Below are 26,733 nucleotides of genomic sequence, written 5' to 3'. Positions count from 1 at the left end.
ACTATACTATACTCTGCCCTGCCCTGCAATACTATACTATACTCTGCAATTCCCTGCCCTGCCCTGCAATGCCATGCCCGCCACTACTCTGCCATGCCATGCCCTGCCATGCATTGCCCTGCCATGCAATGCCCTGCCCTGCAATGCCCGCCAATACTCTGCCCTGCCCTGCAATGCCCGCCAATACTCTGCCCTGCCCTGCAATGCCCGCCAATACTCTGCCCTGCAATGCCCGCCAATACTCTGCCCTGCAATGCCCGCCAATACTCTGCCCTGCAATGCCCGCCAATACTCTGCCCTGCAATGCCCGCCAATACTCTGCCCTGCAATGCCCGCCAATACTCTGCCCTGCAATGCCCGCCAATACTCTGCCCTGCAATGCCCGCCAATACTCTGCCCTGCAATGCCCGCCAATACTCTGCCCTGCAATGCCCGCCAATACTCTGCCCTGCAATGCCCGCCAATACTCTGCCCTGCAATGCCCGCCAATACTCTGCCCTGCAATGCCCGCCAATACTCTGCCCTGCAATGCCCGCCAATACTCTGCCCTGCAATGCAATGCCCGCCAATACTCTGCCATACAATACTCTGCCATACAATACTCTCAAGGTTATCCAAAGGATGAATTAGCTAATCAAAAAAAAAAAACACTAGATTCATTAAAAAATAAAAAAAATTATCGGATAGTCGTCGACTAATCGAAGAAATAATCGATAGATTAGTCGACAGACAAATTAATCGTTAGTTGCAGCTCTAATGTGTGTGTGTATATATGTGTGTGTATATATATATATATATATATATATAAAATTATTTTGTATGTTATACCACCGCCCTAAGGCAAGAAGTGTACTCCCTATATAACCCCTCCCACTACTGGGAGTCCTCAGTTTTTTCACCCGTCTCTAAGGTGTTGGTCATGAGTAAATATGTGCTGTGTTGAGCTCCAGTGGAAGCTTCTCTGCTGGGGCTAGCCATGCTGACCGGATCCGTTCTGATTTTCAGGCATTAAATGGATGGTACCTGGGCCTTGTGTCCGAATAAACAAGGTTTTATTTGCGAACGCTTCTCTTTAGAGAGCTTGACCCTGGGATCCAGTACTTTTTGGTAGTAAGGCCATAAAGTTTTTACTGGCAGGGTGCTGTTGCAGGTCCAGGATTGTAGGTAACCTGAGGTTCCCCTGTTCCTGAAGGTTTCCTAAAGGTCTTTGAGCCCACTGTGTAGGGTGAAGATCGGGTTTCTATCTGATAACCCTGCTGCGAGGAAAAGGTAGGAGACTTTCTCAGGAATTTCTCCTTCTGTGTATGTTGTCATGCCTATGTGTTACCACTGGGGGCTGTATTGAGCACTCACCGCCTGATGCTAGAGCCTTTCATTTCTCCTCTCCGACCACAATAGATCCACCGGTAAGAAAGGGGGGGGGTCTGGTTCTCCTCCTGCACCCCCAATATTGGTCCTTTTCCCCTTCAGGGGATTGATACCAAAAGCAGATTCCTTTTTTTTTGAAAAAAAAGGGGATGGAACGTGCGGCCACTCAGCCGTGGATTTACCCCCCCACCATGTATGCGGTTTCACAAGATGCCTGAGGCGCCGCTTGTGTGGGAAAACACTTTCCTTTGAAAGGAGGGGGGCATAATTTGCACGGGGGCGTGACTAACTGCGTCAGACCCCGGCCACGTGGAGGAAGTGTTAAAGCGCTGTGTATGTGTAGCTGCTGCTGGCTGTGGAGGGACAGAGCAGGAGGATGGCTTGTTCAGGTTAGTGACGGGCATTTCCATTTGACACATTATTTTTCAATCAAAAGCATAACAGTAATACACAATTAAAGGTGTGAAGTTGAACATTAGGGTTTGCAAACAATACAAATCATGAAAAGGAAAAAGAAAAAGAAAATTCAGTACAGTCATCGCACTACTGCAACAGTAGAACCTTGCATCATATATATCAGATCGCTGCAAAAACGCATGTCAAGAGGTGACAAATTAGGACATTGCTATCATGTAGAAGAGTGTTTAGCAGGTAGGTACACTGATTCAGGTAGTTAACATATCATTAAAGGGCATAGAGTAAGAACCAGGATTAAGTTCAGAATGGTCCCATAGAACCCAAGTTTTAGAGAACTGTGGAAGGGTATCGTGGACTATTGCAGTGAGACGTTCCATTCGGCAAATTTGTTCTAGTCCCTGTAGGACTTGGGAAAGAGCGGGTGGTGTAGGAGAGAGCCATTGCACAGGAATGGCTCTTTTAGCCGCTAGTAGAATAAAGGTAGCGAGTTTTTGGGCATGTTTGGAGAGTCCAGGGATCGGCAGGCTCAATAAAAAGTGCATAGGGTCCAATGGGAGGGAGATATCGGACAGATCTTGGGTAAAAGTTTGAATCGTCAACCAAAATGAGCGAATCAAGGGGCATTCGCAAAAAATATGGACGTGGGAACCTATGTCTCCCTGGCATCTCCATTACACCCTAGGGGTTTTGTGGATAATTTCAGGTGTTTTATACCAGAAAAGTGGTATCTTATAGGCTGTCTTTCTGTTCCACACATTGCGACGACCTGGAGATAGCTTTCCAGATTTTCTGCTACTGCGGAAGTAGTATGGGACGTTTTAATACCTGGGACCATTTTCACATATAAGAGTGGGATGTGTTAGTAATAGGCAGAGCCATGAAGGAATCGATAGATGTCAGTAATCAAATGGGCCTGATATGGTCCCTGAGCACATAAAATTTCAAATGGGGTTGGTTTGTCAAGAATCAGAGTGGGAGAATTTGAGGCAAAATAATGTGTAATTTGCAAATAAGAGTGGAATAGCAGTTTAGGGATCTGGTGTTTTCAATTCTGCAAATGATAGAAGTGTTCTGGTAAGGGGATGTACTATGTTGCGAAGTTGGCATATACCTGATTGGGTCCAAGGGAGCTTTCTGTCGTATGCTAAGCTGTCGGGGATATCTGGGTTGAACAGTATGTTTATCAATGGAGGGCATGAAGAGGCAAGGGGAAAAGGTCGCAAGTATTTCCTTCATATGTCCAGAGAAAACAGCATTGGGGCCAGACCTATGTTTCTAAGTGGACACATGGAGGATTTGAGATCTGTCCAAATCATGGCACAGATGTGTACTGGTTTAGTGATACTCATTTCAATCTCTGCCCAAAAAGTAGGAGCCTTCCTGGATTACCAGGTAATAATTGGTTTGAGATGCGTAGCGAAGTAATACTCAAGTCTGCAGCTCCCATTCCGCCACGCTACCTAGGGGCCAGCATCACTGAGCTTTCAATCTTATGGGTTTTGTAGTGCCAGATAAAGTTGAGAGCTTCTTTGCATTGCTTTTAGTTGTCATTGGAATGGGAATTGGGAGTGTGTCAAAGAGGTAAAGGAGTCTTGGCATTATAGACTTCTTTAGAACATTGATGTGACCCAAAAGGGAGATAGGATAGGAGTCCCATTGCTTTAAAAGTCCATCAATGTCTCGAAAAAGTGGGGGTTAATTAGCTTGGTATAGGGTCGAATATGAGGGGTGTATATTAACTCCCAAATAACCGATGGAGTCCATGCACCAATGAAAGGAGTAGTTATTTTGGAGTATGGTAAGATCTGGGGGTTGGATATATAGAGGCAGGGCTTCTGTTTTACTCGTATTGATTTTGTAGCCGGATATAGAGCTGAAATCTTTCAGCAGGGATATGAGCTTGAGGAGTGAGATATGGGGTTTAGTCAGGATTAGGAAAATGTCTGCAAACAGGGACAACTTGTATTCTCTTTGGCGCAAACAGACTCCTTCAATATCAGGGTGTAAACGTATAGCCTCCGCTAAGAGTTCCAGGCAAAGGATGAAGAGAAGGGGTGACAGGGGGACATCCCTGTCTGGTTCAGTTACTCGGCGAGAGGTGATGACAAATAAGCTAATTGAACCTGGGAGGAGGGGCATGAGGGCCTTTAGAGCTGTTACGAAGGGTCCAGTGAAACCATAATTGGAGAGGGTGGCAAACATATATGGGCAAATTAAATTTAATTTGGTGTGCATCTGCCACAGGGTGGTCCTGGGGATACATTACAGAAAAATCCACATGCCACGACTCGATAAGACTTGTTTTGTGTTTTTCTTTAAAAAAAAAAAAAAAAAAACTCAACAAGAATTGTTGACCATACTGGACTTTTTCGGCATAGATATAAATATAATAAATATAAAGAAAAGGGGGGGGGGGGGGTAAATTGAAAACAATTTTTTATTTTTCTAAAAAGAGAAAAAAAAACACATCTCAATCTCTCTTATCCTGTCTAGTGTGTTGGGTACATCATATTCTGTATATATTCCTATACATATCCAACATAGGAACATTAAGGAAAGATTAACCATTAATACAGAAAATAATTTGTATAGACAGGATAACAATTAAGAAGCTCAAACATATTTAGATGCTCTACATGTTTTGCGTTCATCACGCTTCATCGGGAGCTTATCATTTTTATTCCCTTTGGATAGCCCAAAAGAAAAAAAAAATGTCTCTACAAAAGTAGAATGGTATATGGTATTGTAGTCAAAATACTGTATATGGAGGAGCCCACAAGTGAGCAAAGAACTCCAGGTGTGAGAGTGGTATAAGCCGTAATCTTCTACTAATCCAGTCAGAAATTCCAGAGTGTCTTTCCATATATATATATATATATATATATATATAATATACGCCTGGAGTTCTTTGCTCACTTGTGGGCTCCTCTATATACAATATTTTGACTACTATACCATTCTACTTTTGTAGACCTTTTTTTTCTTTTGGGCTATCCAAAGGGAATAAAAATAAGCTCCTGTTGAAGCGTTATGATCGTGAAACGTGTAGAGCATCTAAATGTTTGAGCTGATTCTTAATTGTTATCCTGTCTATACAAATTATTTTCTGTATTAATGGTTAATCTTTCCTTAATGTTCCTGTGTTGGATATGTATAGAAATATATACAGAATATGATGTACCTCTAACACGCTAGACGGGATAAGAAATATTGAGATCTGGTGTTTTTTTTTCTCTTTTTAGAAAAATAAAAATAGTTTTAAATTTACTCCCCCCCCCCCCCCCCCCCTCTTTTTTCTTTATATTTATATCTATGCCTAAAAAGTCCAGTATGGTCAACAATTCTTGTTGAGGTTTTGTGTTTTTCTTTTAAAAAAACATATATGGCTGACTGAGCCGGTCAAAGGCCTTTTGTGCATCATGACTTAAAATTAAAGCTGGGCGGGAGGTTTTGTTTAACAGATCTATGAGGTCTCTAGTGCGCCTCGTATTATCTCCTGCAGGTCTAGTTTGTACAAAGCCGACCTGGTCTTTATGTATGAGTCTTGGGATTATATGAGTTAATCTGTTGGCCAAAATCTTCGTGAAAATCTTAGTCTGAGTTTAATAATGCAATGGGTCTGTAATTGTCAGATAGGGAGGGGTCTTTACCCGGTTTCGGAATGACCGAGATATGAGCATGGAGGAATCGTGTGTGTGTGTGTGGTATCGATCCCTGGAGCAGGGAGGTATAAAGTGATATCATATGGGGACTTAGGATTGGTAGGAACGTTTTATAGTAAGAGTAAGGTACCCCGTCTGGACTCTGGGCTTTTTGGTTTTTTGAGCTGTGTAATTACCTCTTCTAGCTCTTCAGGTGTGACGTTTGAGTTCAAGTCTATAAGGTGTTCGGGCAGGCGTTTGGGCAATCGTAAATGTTTTAAAGAAGAAATCAAATTTCTCTTGTGTAAAGCTATAATTTGGGTCTGTAAGCAATTATATAATTTGTGATATCACTCTCCAAAGATTTTTTACATTTTGAACAATGGGTAGGAGATCCATCGGGGTGTCTAAGGAAGTCAGGAGAAGATTGAAAGGGACGTGGTTTCAACTTATTTACAAGTAGTTTGTGGGGTTTATTTAAATATTCATAAAATTTCTGTTTGGACCACAGAAGGGATTTGTCTATTTTGCTCATAGCTAGGGACCTGAGTTGGTTTCGTAGCGACACTACCGTCCGGAGTCTGTCCACTGTGGGGGAGGCCAACAATATTCTCTCTGCTGATTGTAGTTTAGTCATAAAAGCTGAGTATTGGGAAGCAGCGTTCCTTTTAAGATGGGTACCTAAGGCTATGCATTGTCCCCGGAAAACAGCTTTATGGTCCTCCCACAGAGTGGAGGACCCCATGACTGAGCCTTTGTTAAATTGGAAGTATTCCGTTAGGCCATTAGACAGAAGATCTCTAATTTCAGGGGAGCGAAGGAATGTTTTGTTTAGTCTCCAGTTGAGGCAGTTGAGAGGTGGATATCTAATTGAACGAAGGTGTGATCTTACCATTTTATGGGGTTAATTTCGGAGGAAACCATCTGTCAAGAGGGGTGTAGATATAAAGAAGTGATCTAGCCTAGAATAAAGTTTGTGAGGATGTGAAAATGTATATTGTTTGAGTAGGATGTTTAACCCTCCAGATATCCAACAGATGTTTGGACCTAATTAACTTACGGAATGACTTGGATAAAGTGATTAGCTCTGGGAGGGGATGCTGATAGGAATAAGGTGTGTCTGCCTCTATCTGTGGACATGGTCATGTTAACGTCCCCCCATCCCATAAAGGGTTGGAAAAATTGGTCTACAGAGTCGAATACAGAGGATAGGAAGCTAACATGACCCGAGTTGGGAGCATAGACATTGACATTTGTGAGGGATTGAGTGAGATAGGAACAGTTTAGGATGATAAATCTACCTTGGGGATCTAAGTGGGAGGATTTAACTCGTAGAGGGCAGTCTCGGTTAATCAAGATAGCTACGCCTGCTTTTCCGTTTAATCGGAGGCCATAAAGGATGTCGGGAAGTGTCTGCTAGCGAAATTGAGGGAACCCCCAGTACGGAAATGGGTCTCTTGGACCAAAATCACATCTGCTTTGGAAGCTTCAAACTCATTTAAAGATGGCCATCTTTTTTGAATGGAGTTTAAACCTTTGACATTATAAGTTAAAAATTTCAGCACCATAATTCAATTAGGAGAAAAAGCATTACATGCATCATAAAGTATATAATAAGGGAGAAATGTCGGAGAGCCCTGAAAGAGAAATACATGTTAAATATCAGAGGTACATGTAGCAATGGTATCTGCACGACTGTTTGATGAGTCGTATAAAAATTAGCCAGTACAAATTGGGGGGAAAAAAAATCCTGAGATCTTGTGGAGAAAAAAAAGTAATGGTAAAAAGAAAAACTAGGAGCAAAATAAGGGGTCGGGAGTTAACAGCCAACAAGTAGAAACCTGGGTGACTAGCCGCCACCAGGAAGCCCAGGTCTGAGCCATGGGTCAGGAGTGGAGACCCTGTAAACGCTTGATATTGATATGATTGAGCGTGTCACTGGAATAACAGGCTTCCAGGGTTTGTGCAATAATCCTGAGATGTGTATAGATGACAGTTCAGTAAACTTTAAGATAGGCCTGTATAAGATAGAGCAGCTTCACTGATGTTAGGTGTAGCAAGATGGCCACCAGGTGTATATTATACAGAGAGGGCCTTGTATGTTTCAGGGGCGGTAAAAGTATAAGTCACTGCAGGTGGATATCCAAAGCACTTTCTCAGGCAGTTAGGTGATTTGGTTGGGTTTAGGTGGATTAAGCAGGAGTATAAGAGAGGGGGGAGCCCTTCCCAGGCCTAGGGTGTAGTAATATGGCCGCCGCCGCTCACCTGATTTTCGACTGTTTTTAAGGCATCCGATCGTCGCCGTCGGCTCTTGGGTGGTCTACGGTATGTATCTCCTGCTTGGGGCGCCGCCTGGAGTGTCGACAGGGACGGCTGTGGGCTTGCAGAGCTCCACAGGTTAGCGGTGAGTGTCCAGGCCTAGTAGGCCACAAGATGGCTGCGCCTGATGTTGTTGCTGACTGCAGGCCGGGAGATAGTGTTTGAGGCTGTCCGGGACACAAAGTACCGGCGTCACGCTGCTCTCTGTATGCCCAGGATCACAGATGGGCGATTGGAGGCCGCTGTGGAGATCACCTGCAGTGGATGGCAGCAGATTCTAAAAGGCCTCAGAGGAGCTCCACAGGAGTGCGTCCGTCCTCCTCCGCTTCCGGCCAGGCCCCCCCCCCAATTTGACACATACTTTACCAGGCTAGGATTAATTGCCTCTGCATTATGCTTCAGGCTATGAGTGATAATGGGACCAGGAACTCCTCTAAGGATTCTAAAGGGGTCGATGGTTTTCACTGTAAACTAAATCCATTTCCAAAAGAATGTCCTCTCCTCTGAGAGGGATGCGACTGGTCAAATTGAGCCGTCAGGGGAAACTACTGTTGCGTAAACACTTCAGTGCCTGTATATATCATACAAGAGGTTATTTTATTCTACCATTTGTAATTTGGGAAGAAGATTGATTCTATGATGTCTCTCCATAGTGGGGCTAAACAGCAGATTCCCATTTAGTGCTCAGGACCCTATTATTGAGGTGCATCACAAGACAGGTTGCATGTGTACGTACTTACTCGATCTTTTTACTGCGTGCAGCACAGGCTCTTGAGGAACCCACCTCTAATTGGGTTCATTAGACCCTCCCCCATCTGGGGATGTTTTTTCCCATTCATGCATGGCTAAAAAAGCTTATGTATTCTGAATGGGAACATCCAGATAAACAATATTATCCTCCCAAGAAATTCTCCACACTTTATCCTATGGAAGAGGATTTCTATAAATGAAAAGGGGGGGGGGTTCTAGCAATTGATGCTGCAATTGCCTCAGTGAGCAAGAATCTCACATGTCCTGTTGATAATGCACTGATGTTAAAGGATCCAGCAGATGCAAGGGTCTGTTTTTAGAAAGAAGTTCCAACTTTTTGTCTTTAGCAAGTTCAGTAGTGCAGCCGGTTCTTGCTGCAATTGGTGTATCCCAGTCCATTAAGGAACAGTTTGTGGAGATATTTAAAATTCTGCCTGATCAGCAGGCCCAGCAATGGGCTGGTGTATCAGACGCACTATGTTTCACAGTAGATGCTATGAAAAACTCTCTAATTTAAGCCTCATGGCTTATGCTTGGACTAGTGCATTCTCGCAGAGTACTGTGGCTGAAAAATTGGTCAGCCGAAGCACCATGTAAAAAGCTCTTAGCAAGTTTTCCCTTTCATGGTGAACTGCTATTTAGAGACGATCTGGATAAGTACAGCCAAAGGATCTCTAAGGGGAGAAGCTTTTTTTTTTTTTTACTAGTAAAGATGTTCAAAAAGGGCAAGTCCAGGGGCAACAGCCTCTAGGCTGTCTCAACGGCCTCAACCATAAGGTTCAAGGGGAAGTCCCCAAGGGCAGCACCAGGGTCAGAAGAGATCTTGGGGCTGAAAGCCCACAAAGCAGGATCCTAAAGCCGCCTCATGAAGGGGTGCACTTGCTCGGGTGGGGGGCGGAGGCTCCTGCAATTCTCAAGATCTGGCAGGAACAATGTCAAGACAGATGGGTGGCTTCTGCAGTTTTTCTCTAGGTTAGGACTAGAGTTCTGAGAGTTTCAGTCTCCTTGTTTTTTCTAAGGGAAAATGTTCCCAAGGATCCAGAGGGAAAGTAGTCTTTCTGGATCATCTATTATTATCCCAGTTGGTGATATCACAGGTTCCCATAGTGGAACAGGGCACAGGGTTTGATTCAAATCTTTCACGGTTCCAGAATCAAATGGAAAGGCAAGACCCATTCTAGATCTCAAAGATCTGAATAGGCACTTAAACATCCGATTCTTTCGCACAAGCCGATCGGTTGTGCCCATACTGCAAGGAGGGGAGTTTTTGGTTTTATTCAATATCAACGATGAATATCTCCATGTGCCACATTTTCCCACTCACCAGGAATTTCTGTGCTTTGAAATATAAAATCATCATTTCAGTTGTGGCCCTGCCATTCGGTTTAGCCACAGCACAACGGGTGTTCTGAAAGAGACTGGCGCCTCTCATTAGCCAGATTAAGGGCTCAAGGCATAACGGTCCTAGCCTATTTAGACAATCTATCCTTAATAGAGGAGTTTCAGGTCTAAACCAGAGTCTGGTTGCAGAATCTCTGGGTTGGATGTTCAACCTAGTAAAATCCTCCTTAAAAAAAATCAAGGAGATTACAGTACTTGGGGCTGGTTATGGTTACCGTACAGAAAAAGGTATTCTTACCCAGGACAAGAATCCGTTCCATTGTAGAACTAATTCAACTTGTCAAAACAAAGAAAAATCCTTCCATTCAGCTGGGCAGGAGATTGTTGGGGGGAAATGGTGGCCTCCTTCGAGACCATCTTGCGTGCAGTTTTCACTCAGGACTGCTTCAAAACACCATCCTGCCAGTCTGAAATAAAAGGATTCAGGCCTTATTTTTTTTTTTTCCCCAAATACGCTTGGCTCCCGACGCAAGTCAGAGCCTAAATTGGTGGTGGTTGTTCAGAAAAAGGGAATATCTTTGCTACCTGTATCCTGCAAGGTGTTAACAGATGCCAGCCTTCTAGGCTAGGGAGCAACCTGGGAAGAACATTCTGTCCAGGGGAGATGGTCCAGATTAGAGGACCTTGCCTATCAACATTTTGGAAAATTCGGGCAGTACGTCTGGCACTAGAATCTGGGATAGTCAGACTACAGGACTATCCTGTTAGGATTCAGTCCCACAAGGCCACAGGTGTGGCTTACGTCAATCACCAGGGGGGCACGAGAAGTCGTACAGCCCAAAAAAAAAGGTGAATGTTCTAGCTTGGGCACAACATTCCTTGCCTGTCTGCAACTTTTAATTCCAGGAATAGAGTTGGCAGACTGACTACTTGAGTCGCCAACAATTATGTCCGGGAGAATGGTCTCTTCGCCCCGACATCTTCCTAGTGGTATGTCAGAGATGGGGTGTTACGGACATGGACCTATTCACGTCCGGGTTCAACATCAAAGTCTACAACCTTGTGTCGGGAACAAGAGATCTGCTAGCAGGTGGAACAGACGCGTTAGTCCTCCCATGGGATCAGTTTTTTTACTGATCTGTGTTTCCTCCAGTTCTGCTACTTCTGCACCTTCTCTGCAGGATTAAGGAGGTGATTCTGGTGGGCCACAGAAGATATTTATTTACAGAGATCATAAAGATGGCAGTAGGAGTCCTTTGGACTCTGCCGTTTATAGCCAGGCTTAATAAAGTGGGATTCAACAGTCAAACCTGTTAAATTTTTCGTCCATAAAGGATCATGGGTGATCTCCTTCAGGTAGTGTCTACTTTGATCCCAGGAAGCAGGCTTCCAGAATCATTTACTATAGTCTGGAAGGCATGTTTCTTGGTGTGGATCCAGGGGTTGGCACCCCAGGAAGTATGTCATGGGCAGGATCCCTGATTTCTTGCAAATAGGATCTGAAATGAAGTTGGCCTTGACTTCCATCAAGGGCCAGATCCAGGCCTTGTCAGTGTTTCTTTTCAATGGTCTCTTGCTTCCCAATCTTGGTGCATAGCTTATTCATGGAATACCATGAATTAATCCCACTATCAAGTTGCCTCTAATCCTTGGGATTTAAATTTGGTCTCATCAGCCTTGCTGAATCAGCTGTTTGAACCTTTACGAGAAATTCCCTTGGTCCTTTTTGACAAAGATAATCTTTCTGTTTGTCATTTCTTCTGCTAGAAGAGTATCAGAACTAGCAGCTCTGTCTTGTAAAGAGCCATATTTGATCATGCATAAGGATGAGGTGGTTTTATGTTCTCATCCTGAATTCCAACCAAAAGTAGTAACAGGTTTTCATTTAAACAGAGATTTTTCTTCCTTTTTTCTCCCCAGAGCCTCAATCTAGGGAAGAGAAGGCACTACATTCCCTTGATGTAGTAAGAGTGATCAGAATCTGTTTAAAGGCAACCACTCAGGTTCGCAAAACACATGTTTTGTTTGTACTGCCAGAGGGTCCAAAATGTGGACAGGAAGTGTCAAAATCCACTATTTTCCAAATGGATTCGTCAAGTGATTGTTCAAGCTTCAGCTTAAAGAAGAAATTCTTCCTTCTCATGTTAGAGCACACTCATCCAGGGAGATTAGTGCCTATTGGGTGGTGCATCATCAGGCCTTTGGCTCAGATCTGTAAGGCTGCGACTGGGTCTTCAGTTCATACGTTTATCAGATTTTATAAAATCAATATTAACCATCTGACATCCACGCTGTGGGCGTCATTCGAATTCCTGGGAGGCTGTCATTACGGCCTCCCCGCGCACTCCCTGATCACCGAGTCACAGCCCCTTACCATGTGATCAGCAGTCAGCCAATGACAGCTGATCACGTGATAAAAACAAAAGATCAGTGATCCTTTCTATTTGTTTATTTTTTTTTCTTCTCATGCTGACGGAGGAGAAAAAAAAGCCAACAATGCCCACAAGTGCCACCTATCTATGCCCACAAGTGCTGCCTATCAATGTCACCCATTGGTGCTGCCTCATCAGCGTACATCAATGACAGACAAAAATTACCCGTTATAAAATTTTTAAATAAACAATTTTTTTTTAATTCAGTCTTTTTAATTTAAAAAAAAATAAATTGCACAGGTGATCAAATACCACCAAAAAGCTCTATTTGGTGGGAAAAAAAAATTATAAAAATTTCATTTGGGTACAGTGTATGACGCGCAATTGTCATTCGAAGTGCGACAGCGCTGAAAATTGGTCTGGATAGGAGGGGGGTTGAAGTGCCCTGTAAGCAAGTGGTTAAAGGTCATGAGGATATTGCCTTTGGGCGCAGTATACTGCAGGCTGCAGTATGAGTCCTCTGGCCTCCTGTTTTTGTTTCCCTCCCTTCAGTTGCCATTGCTATGGGACTTCCCACATAGTAAGTACTATGGCTCTGCGTCTCCTGATGTAAGAAAACGGGAGTTTTAAAACAGCTTGCCTGTAACATCCTTTTCTTTGATGTACATCAGGGGACACACGGGTCCCTCCCATCTTGGTATACACTTGTATTGCTTGGCTACAAAACTTAGGACTCACAGTAGCAGGATGGTTTATATATAGGGAGTACACTTCTTGCCTTAGTGCGTGCCAGTGTCCATCACCTATCAGTGGCCCTATAACCCACATAGTAAGTACTATGGCTCTGTGTCCCCTGATGTACATCAAAGAAAAGGATTTTACAGGGGGGGCGTGGCCTAGCGATGCACTAGAGCAGACGTGCTTCGCGGGAGCTCCGGCATCGGCGCGGATAATTGATCTTATTTGACTAGATCCCCCTCACTACTACTTGCCCCAGGCATGGGGAGGAAAACGGGCAAGTCCCTGCCCAAGAAGGGCTCAGCTTCGGGCAACATTAAACGTTTTTTGGCCGCGGAGTCCGAGGAGGTCCCGGACCATGACGGCCTAGGCCGCACGCCGCACAGCACGCTGCCGATACTCACCCCCGCCTCTTCAGCTAGGCCGGAGAGCAGATCCCGCTCGCCCGATACCTCGGCCGAATCGGAGGATGAGAGAGAAGTGGCCGGCCCTGCCGAGATAGCTACCAGGGTGAGTGATCTCCCAACTAAGGCCGACCTCGCCTCGATGCTGTTGAACCTTGAACGAGCGATTCGGAAGGAAGTGTCGGCGGTCCGTTCGGACTTATCACAGGTACTGGTACGTGTGGAAGAGACGGAACAACGACTGGATAGACACGCGTCTGCTATTCGATCGCTTCAGACGACTACCCGTCAACTTACGATCGCCCACCGTACGGCTCTATATAAAATCGAGGATCAGGAAAACAGAAACCGACGCAACAACGTTCGGATCCGTGGCCTTCCGGAGGCGACCGGAGACGACGACCTCTTGCCTTCAGTCAGGGGCATTTTTAACAGCCTTCTCGGCAAGGCGCCTGACGCGCCGTTGAAGATTGATCGGGTCCATAGGGCCCTCCGACCTCGCTCCATGACCGCGGAGGTTCCACGAGATATCATCTGCAGACTTCATCACTACCCGGATAAAGAGCTAATTATGAAGAAGGCCCGGGATGCCACGCCATTTGATTTCCATGGCGCCTCCCTCACCTTATATCCGGACCTGGCCAAAGAGACTTTGGATAGGCGTAGAGCCTTGCGCCCCCTCACGGAGCTTCTACAGTCTGCCTCTATCAGGTACCGTTTGGGCTTCCCTGCTGCTTTAATCGCCTCGGTCAACGGCAAGACCTCTGTCCTAAGGTTTCCTGAAGACTTACCACGCTTCTGTGCTGACCTGAACCTTGAAGTACCTGAGCTACCGGGTTGGACTGATGTCCTCCCGCCACCACCGAAGCTCCCTGACCGCCAATGGCACAGAGCGGGCCGGAGGCCTCTGGCTGCGGATCTGGCTTCCCAGGGGCACCCCTGACCGGCGTAATGTGTGGTTATCCCTGTGTCCTTTCTCCCTCCGGTCCTCACAGACACCTTGGATCCTGCAATCGGGAAGCTGATTCTCTAGTATTTGCCACTGACTTGGTTTCCCTTTATTGGCCTCTGGATTACCTTCCTTGCTGCCCGGGATCGGCCACAGCGGGACGCTGTTCTTTTCTGTTTTCCCAAGTTCTTGCTGTTTCCTTTTTGCTAGTTTTTGCAGTCCCGGATACCCATCAATGCTTGATCTCTGGGGCCTTCCCCGGTACTACCCCGCCAGCTGTCTGAGCTTTTGCCGGGCTGTGCGACATATCTGTGACCCCCTGTGGTCTCTGGCCCTGAAACTGATCGCATGCCTCTTGGCTCCGTACTCAGTTCCTGATTGGACTTGAACCCTGTTTGCCGACCCTGTTTGGATCACTGTAATTTACATTTTGCCGTTGTCCTCCTTATTAACTGTTTTTTATTGGAAATGTTTATGTATATGTAGTGAGTTTAACTGCGGCGCCGGTGCCGGACTGCCGTGGCGTGACCCTGGCCCTCGATGGCGTGGTTTGTCCTCGGTGGCCTGGTTTCCGCCGCCCCCCCTCTTGGTGGGTGCCGCCTTGCCCGGGGGCCCGGTGCCCTTGCCCCGCTTTGCGGGGGGTGCGGGGTTCGCGGGCTGGGTGCGCGACCCACCGCTGCACCGCAGTTTTCTGCGTGCGGTTAGTTCTGCTACTATGCTGCTTTCTTTGTTGCTACTATTCTGTTTCTTTCCCTGTCGCTCTCCCTACTCTCCTTTCTCTCCTTTGGTTTTCCTTCTTGTCCCCGTCCCTCCCCTGCCCAACCCTTTCCCCCTGGTGTGGGGGGCCCTATCTGCCTTGGTTGTTTCGCTGCTGGGGGGTGTGGGAGGTGGGTGCCCCCTTTCTGTGACCCGATGGCTGCGGTGAAATTTATCTTGTTTAATGTTAGAGGCCTTCATGCCCCTGGGAAGAGACATCAATTGTTCCGGGAACTGAACCGTCTCCGGGGAGATGTGGTCTTTCTACAGGAGACCCATCTCACCCACACCACTTCCGTCAAATTGTATTCTCCCAAATACCCTACCTGGTACTATGGTCTCTCGGATATTACTAAGGCCAAGGGCGTAGCCATCGGGTTTCGGAGGGGTACCGCGTTTAAGTTGGATGATATGTTATGTGATCCGGCTGGCCGTTATTTGTTTCTCCGGGGCACTCTGGGCAGCATGTCATGCACTTTAGCTACTCTTTACTCCCCCAATAGACAACAGGCTTCCTTTGTCGCCTCGACACTCTCTAAACTAGGAGACTTTGCGAGGGGTTGTGTGGTCCTGGCGGGTGACTTCAATGCGGCTCTGGAACCTTCTCTGGACACTTCCAGGGGGAGTTCGCCTTTGTCCTATAAACAGCTGAAATGCATACGTACAAAACTGCTTGAGCTGCAGTTGATGGACACCTGGAGGATCGCACACCCCCGCAAACGTGACTTTACCTTTTTCTCCCCGGTGCATCATACCTACTCGAGAATTGACCTCTGTTTTCTCGATCACCAACACCTGCCACTCTTGGTTAAATCGGCCATTGAAACATCTCCCCTGTCGGACCACGCTCCGACTTCGTTTACCCTTAAGGTTGAATCTTTGCCGCCCAAGGCCGCTACCTGGCGGTTGAACGAGACCCTTTTATCCGAGGAGGCGGACAGGAAAGTTTTGGGTGAGGAACTAGATTTCTACTTTCAGACTAATATGTGTAGCGAGATCTCCCCGGGCGTGCTATGGGAAGCGCACAAGGCCTTTATTAGGGGTAAACTTATTGAACTGGGGGCCAGGAAAAAGAGGGAACGGGTGGCACAGCAGCTTCAGTTAGTTGCGGAGATTAGGAGCCTAGAGAAGATTCATAAACGGAGCCTCTCAATCCCCGTTCTGCACACCCTTACAGCGAAGCGAGAAACTTTGAAGTCCCTCCTGCACTTGGACCAGAAGTCTAGATCGAGGCTGGTAGCCCAGCGCTTCTACGAATGGGGGGATAGACCTAGTAGGTTGTTAGCGGCTTCCATTAGGCGACGGAGAGCCGCTGCGTTTATACCTAAAATTAGAACCTCGGGGGGGTCCATGGCCTACGAAACTCCTCGGATTGCTAAGGAATTTCAGGATTTCTACCAGCAGCTATATCATGTTCGGCGTATAGACTCAGACGGGGAAGCTCGGCGGCAGCTCATTCGGGAATACCTGGACCGGGCGGCCCTCCCTCAGCTTCCCGCTGAGGCCCTGGCTGCTCTGGAAGGGGAATTTTCGTCGACGGAATTATTGCGAGCACTCCGAGCTATGGCGAAGGGCAAAGCACCCGGCCCGGACGGCCTTTCAGTAGCATATTATCGCTTATATGCGGATAAATTACTCCCCCACCTTTCTAATTACGCTAATGTGACCTTGTCCGGGGAGGTTCTCCGCCCGGAGACTATTCATGCCCATGTTACGGTCATACCGAAGGACGGGAAGGACCCGGCCGATTGTGCAAGCTATCGCCCTATCTCGCTGCTCAACATCGACGCCAAAATTTACGCCAAGGCTATTGCGAATAGATTATTGCCTCTGGTCCCACGATGGATTACGCGGGATCAAACCGGTTTTATACCAGGGAGAGAGGCTCGCGACAATTCTTTACGCACCATCACACTGATGTCGCTTGTACGGCGTCGGTCCCAGCCCACCCTGCTGCTTTCCACGGATGCTGAGAAGGCTTTTGACAGGGTGGACTGGGAGTTTCTTATGGCGACGTTGTCCCGTCTCGGGGTCGGCCCTTCCCTCAGATCGCAAATTTTAGCTCTTTACCGTCATCCCACGGCCCAGTTGAGGGTTAACGGTACTCTCAGTGACCCCTTTACGCTATATAACGGTACGCGCCAGGGTTGCCCGCTTTCGCCCATACTTTTCGCAATATCGCTGGAACCTTTCCTGTCTATTATCCGTAGTAACCCGAACATACACGGTGTTGAAGTGGGTGGGACGGAACACAAATATGCGGCCTATGCCGATGATATTTTATTTTATGTGCAACAGCCTCTGATTTCTCTCCCTAACCTCGTAGCCGAATTTACAGCTTTTGGCAGGGTTTCGAATTTTAAAATAAATATGTCTAAATCCGAAATTCTGAATCTCACGGTCCCTCCCCTTGTAGCCACGTCTCTCAAGCAATCCTTCCCCTTCACTTGGCAGACACGGCGCCTAAAATATTTAGGTATTTATCTGACGCCCAACCCACTTGCTCTTTTCCGCGCCAATTTCCTCCCGCTTCTTAATACGCTAAGGTCAGACCTACAGAGGTGGTCCCAGGTGGGTCACTCTTGGATGGGTAGGATTGGGGTGGTGAAGATGAACCTGCTGCCCAGGGTGCTCTTCTTGCTGCAAATGATCCCCTTTGGGGTGCCGGTGGGGTTCTTCACTATATTACATTCAATGGTTTACAGGTATATCTGGAATAGGAGAAAACCCCGACTGCCACGGTCCCTGCTTATGCGCCCGCGGAGCGCGGGGGGACTGGCGGTGCCGGATTTTCGACTCTATTTCCGGGCTATTGTGCTAGCCAGGCTCTCGGACTGGAAATATGGTATGAATACTAAATTGTGGGTCGAGCTGGAAACGCTGTTGGGTGGGACTGACCTTTCTAACCTTATGTGGCTTCCAAAGCATCATAGGACTCTGTCTGCTGATTCTTCACCTCTAACGACCTCTTCTTTGGCAGTGTGGGACTCTTTGTACAAAAAAAGCTCCGGGCTCTATAACTCACCTTTACTGTCTTTGTCAGGCCACAACTATTTTCCGCCCGGTAATGTGGGGCCTAACTCACGTGCCCCTTGGAGCCTTGGGGACAAGACTTTCCTTTACCAGCTTACCGGACCCTCCGGGGTTCTTCCTCTCCCCACCATTTTGGGGGAATCGCCTATTTCACCTATGGATCAGTGGAAATACTACCAACTGTCGGCATTTGTTCGATCTCTTCCTAAACCGCTACGTTCCATATCCGAGCTTACACCACTGGAGTCTGCTTTCTCAGGTGACCTACCTGTGGAGAGACCTGTCTCCTATTTTTACCACCTGTTACTATCCCTAGAATCTCACAGGACACCTACTTTTATCCGCAATTGGGTTTGGGCAATTTGGATGAGACACTCACTCCTGCCCAAGTGTCTACTATTCTTCACAGGGCACACGCCACTTCGGGGTCGGCCAAAACAGCTGAGATGTCCTACAAGCTTCTGACCAGATGGCACTATACGCCTGTAACGCTACACCGGTTTTTCCCCCAGACCTCACCGCTCTGCTGGAGAGAGTGCGGTGAGCGAGCCTCCCACGCCCACATCTGGTGGTATTGCCCACGTATACGCCCGTTTTGGCTCGCAGTTCTGCATTGGATCCAGCAGATTCAGGGTCAGGAGGTTCCGAATGATCCATGGCATGTGCTATTCCACTGTTCGGAAAAGCCGGCAGGCTCATATAAACGCTCTATTACGCCCCATCTTCTCAATGCGGCAAAGACTCTTATCCCGAGATATTGGAAACAGAGGAAGATTCCCACGCTCCGTTGCTGGCTGCTCAAGGTCGATCAAATATACTACATGGAAGATATGACACTCTCCCTGAGAGGCAAGTCAGACCTTGCAAAAAAGATTTGGGCCTGCTGGGTCGCCTTTAAGTACACACCCCCGTATGCAGCTATGGTATCCAGTCCTGTGTAATATAATATACTGTAGCCATGTATGGTCCTTGTTTTTGATGTATTTCGATGAGCTATGTATATCATGCTTTAGCCTCTGAAATTTCAGTCTGGCGGTTGGGCCCCCCCCTCCCCCCCCCTCCTGCTTTCTTCCTTCTAGTTGGACTTTCCTTTCTTCTTTCTCCTCTTCTGGTTACAAATAGAAGGGAGTCATGTACATTTTTTGAGCTACCCATATTGGAGTCTAAGTAGTTTGTTGGGTGATTGTTGCCTACTGGTTGTATTGCTCCTCTGATTTTATGTCTGCGATGACATGTATGTGCTCCTTCTCTTTAATAAAAACTAATTTAAAAACAAAAAAAAAAAAAGAAAAGGATTTTACAGGTAAGCGGTTTTAAAAATCCTGTTTTTTGTTTTTTCAGTTGGGTTCATAAGTTTACATGCCCTGGCAGAATTTTGGTTTCTTGGCCATTTTTCGGAAAATATGAATAACACAAAAACATCTTTCACTCATGGTTATTTTCAAGCACGCTGGGAATGCAGTTACAGAAAGGGCAAGTGAGCTGTAACCGTGATCTGTGTAGTCTACATATCTTCGTTCAGTGATTAGACAACAGTTTTAAGTTTTTGCCAAACTGCGTGTGCAAGTTGACTGTTCGCAATGCCGCCTACCATTCATCAATCTGGCGATACGGATCTCAGTGCTATCCAGTGTCGCTTTTGCTCTTCTGGCTATTGAGTGACCTTGCACTATTACCGTTTTTTAGCTACCCGTACCATACCCTGGTTTATCCATACCATCCTTTGTTACACACAGCCCATGCAAATTTGTTGGCCAGCTAAAGTAGCTTGAGTCTGTTAGGTACAATCCACCGCGGGGGGGAATTTGATGGGTCCTTTGGTCTGCTGCTTCCATCCGTGTGGATTATCCTCCTGAAGAAGCGGTTCCCCACGAAACTGGTTGAGGAATTTTGTATACCCCTCAACAGAAAATGGGGGGGGAACCAGACAGTAGCATTGTTTAATTGTGGTGTATACGATTTTAAATATTTGTATTTATACATTTCCTGTCTTCATTAAATATCATATTTTTTTATTTTCTTTCACTTGTTGTTCACTACCAATTACCGAGATAGTCCATTCAAACCCAAAGCCTTATAGATGTGGATGTTTAGGGGTCAGCATCAGCAACTGCCCAGACACTCCCACATCTTTTAGCATTCTACAGTTATCAATGAACTGTGTTTGCTCTTTTTAAATCATAATGGCAACAGAAACTACCCAAATGACCCTGCTCAAAAGTTTACATACCCTGGTGATTTTGCTAGTTAACATGCACACAAGTTGACACAAAGGGGTTTGAATGGCTATTAAAGGTAACAATCCTCACCTGTGATTACACGCTTGAAATTGGTGTGTATAAAAGGACAGTGAGTTTCTCCTGACAGACCCTTACATCTTCCATCCAGTGCTGCACTGACCTTTCTGGATTCTGAGTCATGGGGAAAGCAAATGTATTGTCAAAGGATTTGCAGGAAAAGGTAGTTGAACTGTATAAACATGAAATGTATATAAAAAGTTGTCCATGGAATTGAGAATGCCAATCAGCAGTCCAAACTCTAATCAAGAAGTGGAGAGGGGTTCTGTTGATTTCAGCCACAACTGTGAGGGAAAATTGTTTGGGATGCAAAATACAAATAACTTCAGGTGAAATACAGGACTCTGAAAACATGTTGAGTGGCTGTTTCAAGAGGCACTTGAATTAAGATGAGCTGCATGGTCGAGTCACCAGAAGAAAGCCATTACTGCGCAAATGCCACAAAGTATCCCACTTACAATACACCAAACAGCACAGAGACAAGCCTCAACCCTTCTGGCACAGTCATTTGGAGTGATGAGACAAAGATTTTGCTTTTTGGCCACAAACGCTACATTTGAAGAGGAGTTAACAAAGCTAATGCTGAAAGATACACCATTCCTACTGTAAACACGGAGGTGGTTCGCTGATGTTTTGTATGTGTAAGCTACAAAGGCACAGGAAATTTGGTCAAAATTGATGGCTAGGTGAATGCAGTATGTTAAATACTGGAGGAACGTTTGCATTCATCAGCCAGGAAGCTGGGCATGGGACATACTTGGACATTCCAATGTCATTGGCTACAGCAGAATAAAGTGAAGATTCTGGGGTGGCCATCTCAGTCTTCTGACCTCACTATCATGCAGCCACTTTGGGGAGATCTTAAACATGCCGTTCATGCAAGACAGCCCAAGAATTTACAGGAACTGGAGGCTTTTTGCCAAGAGGCATGGGACAGCTTTACCATCTGAGAAGATAGAGCCTCATCCACAAATAACACAAGACTTCAAGCTGTTATTGATGTTAACGAGGGCAATATATGGTATGTAAACTTTTAATCTGGGTCATTTGGGTAGTTTCTGTTGCCATTGTGACTATAAAGAGTAAACACAGTTGATTGATAATGGCTTCAGCCAAACACCAATCATGAGTGAAAGTAAAGTTTTTGTTCAAATTCTCAGAAAAATGGCCAAGAAATCATAAAGTCTGTAAACTTATGAGCACAAGTGTGTATATGTATGTGTGTAATAAAAAAAAAATCTATCTATATCCATCTTTATCTTGTGACAAAAATGAAATATTCACTGGGCTTAACATGCCTCAGCAAATTTCTTGGGGTATCTTTGTTCCAAGAAGGGGTCATTTGGGAGGTGTTTTGTACTGCCCTGCCATTTTAGCACCTCAAGAAATGGGATGGGCAGTTAAATAAAAGCTGCATAAATTCCAGTAAATGTACAGTAGTTTGTACATGTTACAACTTTTGCGCAAACCAATAAATATACACTTATTGAATTTTTTTTTACTCAAGACGTGGCTGAATGCATTTTGGCCTAAATGTATGACAAAAATGGAGTTTAGATTAGTTTGGATTTTTTTTTTTTTTAACAGAGTAGAAAAAATAAGTTTTTTTGTTTTTTCATGTAGATTGCTAAAAAAAAAAAATCTGTGGTGCTCAAATGCCACCAAAAATGTATTTGTGGGGAAAAAAGGACGCAGTGCCAAATTGCAAAAAAGTGCTCTGGTCATTAAGGGGGTAAAAACCTTTCGGGGGCTAAAGTAGTACTAAAGGAGCCTTTTATTTTTTATTTTTTTTTCCATTGCTATAATCATTTTTAATACAATGCAAAATTCTGGTAAACTTTTACTTTTTAAATTTAATTGTAAAGCCTTAATTTACCTGTAATCCATCAGCCACCAGCTGCCCTGGGCTTAGATGCTGATCTTCCCTGCCCTTAAAGTGGTTGTAAACTTTGGGATTTTCTTTAACACACTTGTCATGGTTTTGCACAGAGCAGCCCCGATTCTCCTCTTCTGGGGTTTCCCACTGGTGCCTCTGGCTCCTCCAGCCTTAAGTGGCCCCTATAGCAAACTGCAAAGTATAATAGAGTGCCCCTTTTAGAAAGATGGTCTTCCTTCAGAATCACTTTGAATCACTTCCTTCCTTCTCTTGACCAAGACTTCATGTCCCTTGGGTAATTGCTCCTTACACATTTACATGTTCTCAGGCACTTGACATGTTTGGATGTGTACTGAGATGTATGTGTGCTTGCACTGTGTGTACTGAGCTGTATGTTTGCTGTACTGTATTTTCTGAAATATTAGAAAATGCATTCTGTATGCAGGCCAACAAATCGATTTATGAAGATAGTTGACAGCCATTTTTATAATCGATTATAATCATGTCGATTGTTTCAGCCCTCTTGTCTTAAGTTCTTGACATGCTTTGTTTTTCCAGTTGTTATTCAGTCTTCTGGTGGCCTAAGCAAGGATGATATTGAAAATATGGTGAAAAATGCAGAAAGGTATGCAGAGGACGACAGAAGAAGAAAAGTAAGTGCTGAAGTTCATTAATCTTTGCCATTTATCCACTGACTATTGTAATAATTTTTTACCCCCCAAAAGATGAGTGTTGCTGTCGAGCTATACTTGGATAAAAGTTTTATAGAAAAGTAGAGATCATGTTTAACCACTTCAATACAGGGCACTTTTACCCCCCTTCCTGCCCAGATCAATTTTCATTTTTCAGTGCTCTCTCACTTTGACAATTAGTCATACTACACTGTACCCTAACAACATTTTTATCAATTTTTTTTTCCCCCAAATCCTGTTTCAGGGCAGCACCTGGAGAGAGTGCAGCTCCACCCACTTTCCCAGGAAACACTGCTGTCACCATCTTTTAAAAGGCAGCCCACTTCCAACATGGCCTCAGTTTTGGTGTTTCCTCCTCCATGGTGGTAGTGCTACAAGGAACCGTGGGTGTGCTATGCTTTCTCCAGGTGGGAAACGGGGCATACCTTGTATTTTCGTGGTTTGTTTGGGCCATCCCAGCACACCCCCTGACAGGTGGGGGGTTTTCCAGAATCCTTTCCAACTTCCTAAGCCCAGCGAGGGTAGAATCCAGCTGAGAGGCCTGTCTTGTGACTCGAGCAGGTGGCGGCAGGGCCAGCGTCTCGGCTCCCCGAGTGTCTGCACATTCTGGGTGATGGGGCAACATCGTGACGGCTGCTGGAATGCAGGACAGAGGCCCCTTTGGTGTAATTTCCCCTCCTCGCAGCGGCGAAAGCAGTTGGAATTTTCAAATAACACATCTGGATGTCAGCTGAGCCCTGTGCAGAGATGGAGCCAGTGATGGTGGAAAGCAGGAGCCATGAGCACCAGCCAGGCCCAGGTAAGCAAGGGCAGAGGCTCCTCATTTTTTGTATGGGCTGTTTGTTCCCTCTCCTTACTCCCCTAGGATAGAGGGGAGCCTACATCACAATCCCTAAGTTCCTTCTCTGGGGGGGGGTTGACGGGATGGTTTATTGGGTTACTTGTACAATGTTGAAGTTTTTTTTGCATAGATCATGCTGTTTTGTCTGTTTTGCTTGGTTTCTTTCAGGCAAAAGCTACAGCAAAGACCAGGGACACTTCCCCCCCCCCCCCCCCCCTCCAAAAAAGAAATGTCCCTCCTGTAAGGGATTAGGGATTCTTGGACCAAGCTTTTATAGCAGACTTGGTCAAACAGACTTCATCATCTGCTTCTTCAACTCAGTGTAGTGAGCGTCTCACCTCTTTTTTTCATAAGGAGTTGTCAGATACCTGTTTAGTGTTTTACATTCTTACTTGGATAAATGTCCTGGGGTACAACCTAGCAGTCAGCGAAATGTACTATTCAGTACTCTAAAGGACGGAAGAGAGGTTAGTGATTCAGAGAGTCAGATGCAGAGTTCTTATAGGCTGTCTTTAGAAGAGGTGGCCGACCTGTTGAAAACCCTCCATACTACCCTAAACATTCAGGAGGATAAAGCCCAGTTATCTCCATGATAAAATGTATTGGGGCTTGGATGAAGTCCAGCACTGTGTTTCCAGTACACAAGGTCCTGTCCTAGGCTGTTAATAGTTAATTGAGACCCAGAGAGGGACCCCTTTTTCTCTAGATCGCTTAAAAAAAAAAAAATTCCCTATTGATGAGGGTGATTCTCAAGTGTGGAACAAAAGGCTTTTTTCCCAGGTCTCTTGAAATGCAGATCTAGCTTTTGAGGCTATAGGCGCCCTAAGACATGCCATAGATGAGAGCGGACTCCAAAAAAAAAAAGGCATTGGACTCAACTTTAGCCAACCTCAAACCAGCTGTGGCTTCAATTGTGGTAGCCAGGAACCTAGAGCACTGGCTAGAACAATTGAGAGCATATTTAGGCTGTAACTTCACGAGAAGATCTGCTTGATACGTTACCAGTTTTACAGAAGACAGTTGGGTATATGGCGAATACCTCTGTGGAATCCATTAGAATGTCTGCTAGGTCTTTGGCCTTAGTGAACTTAGTGCCAGTGTTCATTTTGGCAGCAAATTTTGATTTCGTTTTAGTCCTATTTTAGTCTTCTACAATTGTTTGTCATATTTAGTATACTAAAATCTCCAGTACATTTTTGACGACAAAAATCTAATGGGTGTACTTAAATTGTAATGCATTTCTCTACAATTTTCCAAACTCATTAAATACTGCTGGATTGGTATTACGGTTTGAAAATGCACTATGGACACATATTTAGTCGTCGTATAATGTCTTTATTTAAAGTGGATGTAAACCCACTCTCAACCTTTCTAAACTACTGCCATAGTGGTTATCTATAAGGATATACATGCCTCCTGCATGTATCCTTACCTGTCAAATTTCTGTTGAGACCCAGGGTGGGTCTGTTGTCTGGAGCTCGGTGGGTAGAGTCTCAATGTCAGACTCCCCATCCATCTCTACACTCCCCAATCATGCTGAGGTGTAGAGCAGCCAATCCTGGGGGAGCTGGAGTAGAAAAGGAGGGCATGAGAATTACACATAATGCCTCTCTAAGGCTCATGCATGAAATATGTATATCACCTGCCACTCACAGCAGGGGGGGAGAACTGATATTTTTCTGTCTTTTTTATCTCACTGAAATATAAGAGGATTGCTCAGAGCTGGATTAACTCTTCATGGCAAGACTGGGCACAGATGATATCCTATACTGTACAAGTTACAAGCCTACATTTAGCAAAAAATCAGGTTTACATCTACTTTAAGTAAAACCACGTTTCATCTAGAATATTGCTTTTTTGACAAAAAGGTAACTTAAAAATAAAACCAACTCTTTGCGTAAGGATGCCACCATGCAGAGCACATTTACATGAACTTTAACAGTTCAAGAAACTGAACAGAACAAAACATTTTTAGCAGCTTGACCTGGTGTCAAGAAGGACAGCAAAGAGGCCACTATTTCACTGCAGGAAAAACATCAGGGACAGACTGATATTCTGCAAAAGGTACTGAGATTGGGCTCATGGCCTGCTGACTGGAGAAAAGGTATTTTCTCTAAATACCCTTTCTTATTGGGGCATCCGGAGAAAAAAACCTGGTTGCCCAGAGAACAAAATGTGAGTGCTACTTTCAGACCTGGCATGCCAACAGTAAAGCATCTTGAAACCATTAATGTGTGGGGTAGGTTGCTTCTCAGGTAAAATTGTGAGTCAACCCGCTTCCTTGACTAAGAACACAGCCTTGAATAAATGGTACAAAAAATCCTCTGAGAACAACTTCTAACCATTCAAGAACAGTTTGGCGATGAACAATGCCTTTTCCAGCATAATGGCATAAGGCAGTGTACCTGAACCGGGATTCCGCAGAACCCTAGGGTTCCGCAAGAAGTCCCCAGGGGTTCAGCGGCAATCTACCCGTGAATCAGACAGCTGAATGGTAGATCAGGTCAAATGCAGAGCAACTCTGGAAGTGTCTGTAATAAGTCTTCTCTCATATTGCGCTGCTCCCCGCCGGCCCCTCCTTTCCTCCTGTCCACCCCAGTAGCTTGCGACATCACCTGACCTGAGATGAGAAGAGAGGAGGGGCCGGTGGGGAACAGCGCGATATGGGAGAAGACTCCTTACAGCCACTTCCCACATTACTCTGCATTAGGATTACTACAACAGCGTACCGGCGTGCCTTATGCCCTGCCATGTCCCTGTGATGTGCCCCATGCCCTGCCATGTGTCTGTAACATGCCTGTAATGTGCCCATGCCCTGCCATGTGCCCCATGTCCTGCCGTGTGCCTGTGATGTGCTAAGGTGTGCCCCATGCCCTGCCATGTGCCTGTGTGCTCTGCCATGTGCCCCATGCCCTGCTATAAGCCCCATTATGTGCCCC

The 26,733-nt window shown here is 45.5% G+C and overlaps 1 protein-coding gene across 1 annotated transcript in view; it reads left to right on the top strand.

Annotated features, from left to right (window-relative positions):
- Positions 1-26,733, top strand: part of HSPA9 (heat shock protein family A (Hsp70) member 9) — a 299,396-nt gene that overhangs the window by 244,132 nt on the left and 28,531 nt on the right. Inside the window, exon 11 of the mRNA XM_077473881.1 lies at positions 22,820-22,914. Coding sequence (XP_077330007.1) covers positions 22,820-22,914 — 95 coding nt within the window. The remainder of the gene's footprint in view (positions 1-22,819; positions 22,915-26,733) is intronic.

Source organism: Lithobates pipiens, unplaced genomic scaffold, assembly GCF_037356315.1.
Source record: "Lithobates pipiens isolate NorthernLeopardFrog02 unplaced genomic scaffold, aLitPip1_a1.2 Scaffold_8, whole genome shotgun sequence".
NCBI lineage: Eukaryota > Metazoa > Chordata > Amphibia > Anura > Ranidae > Lithobates > Lithobates pipiens.
Note: the sequence above shows the minus strand (reverse complement) of the source record. Positions and strands in the feature narration are given on the sequence as shown.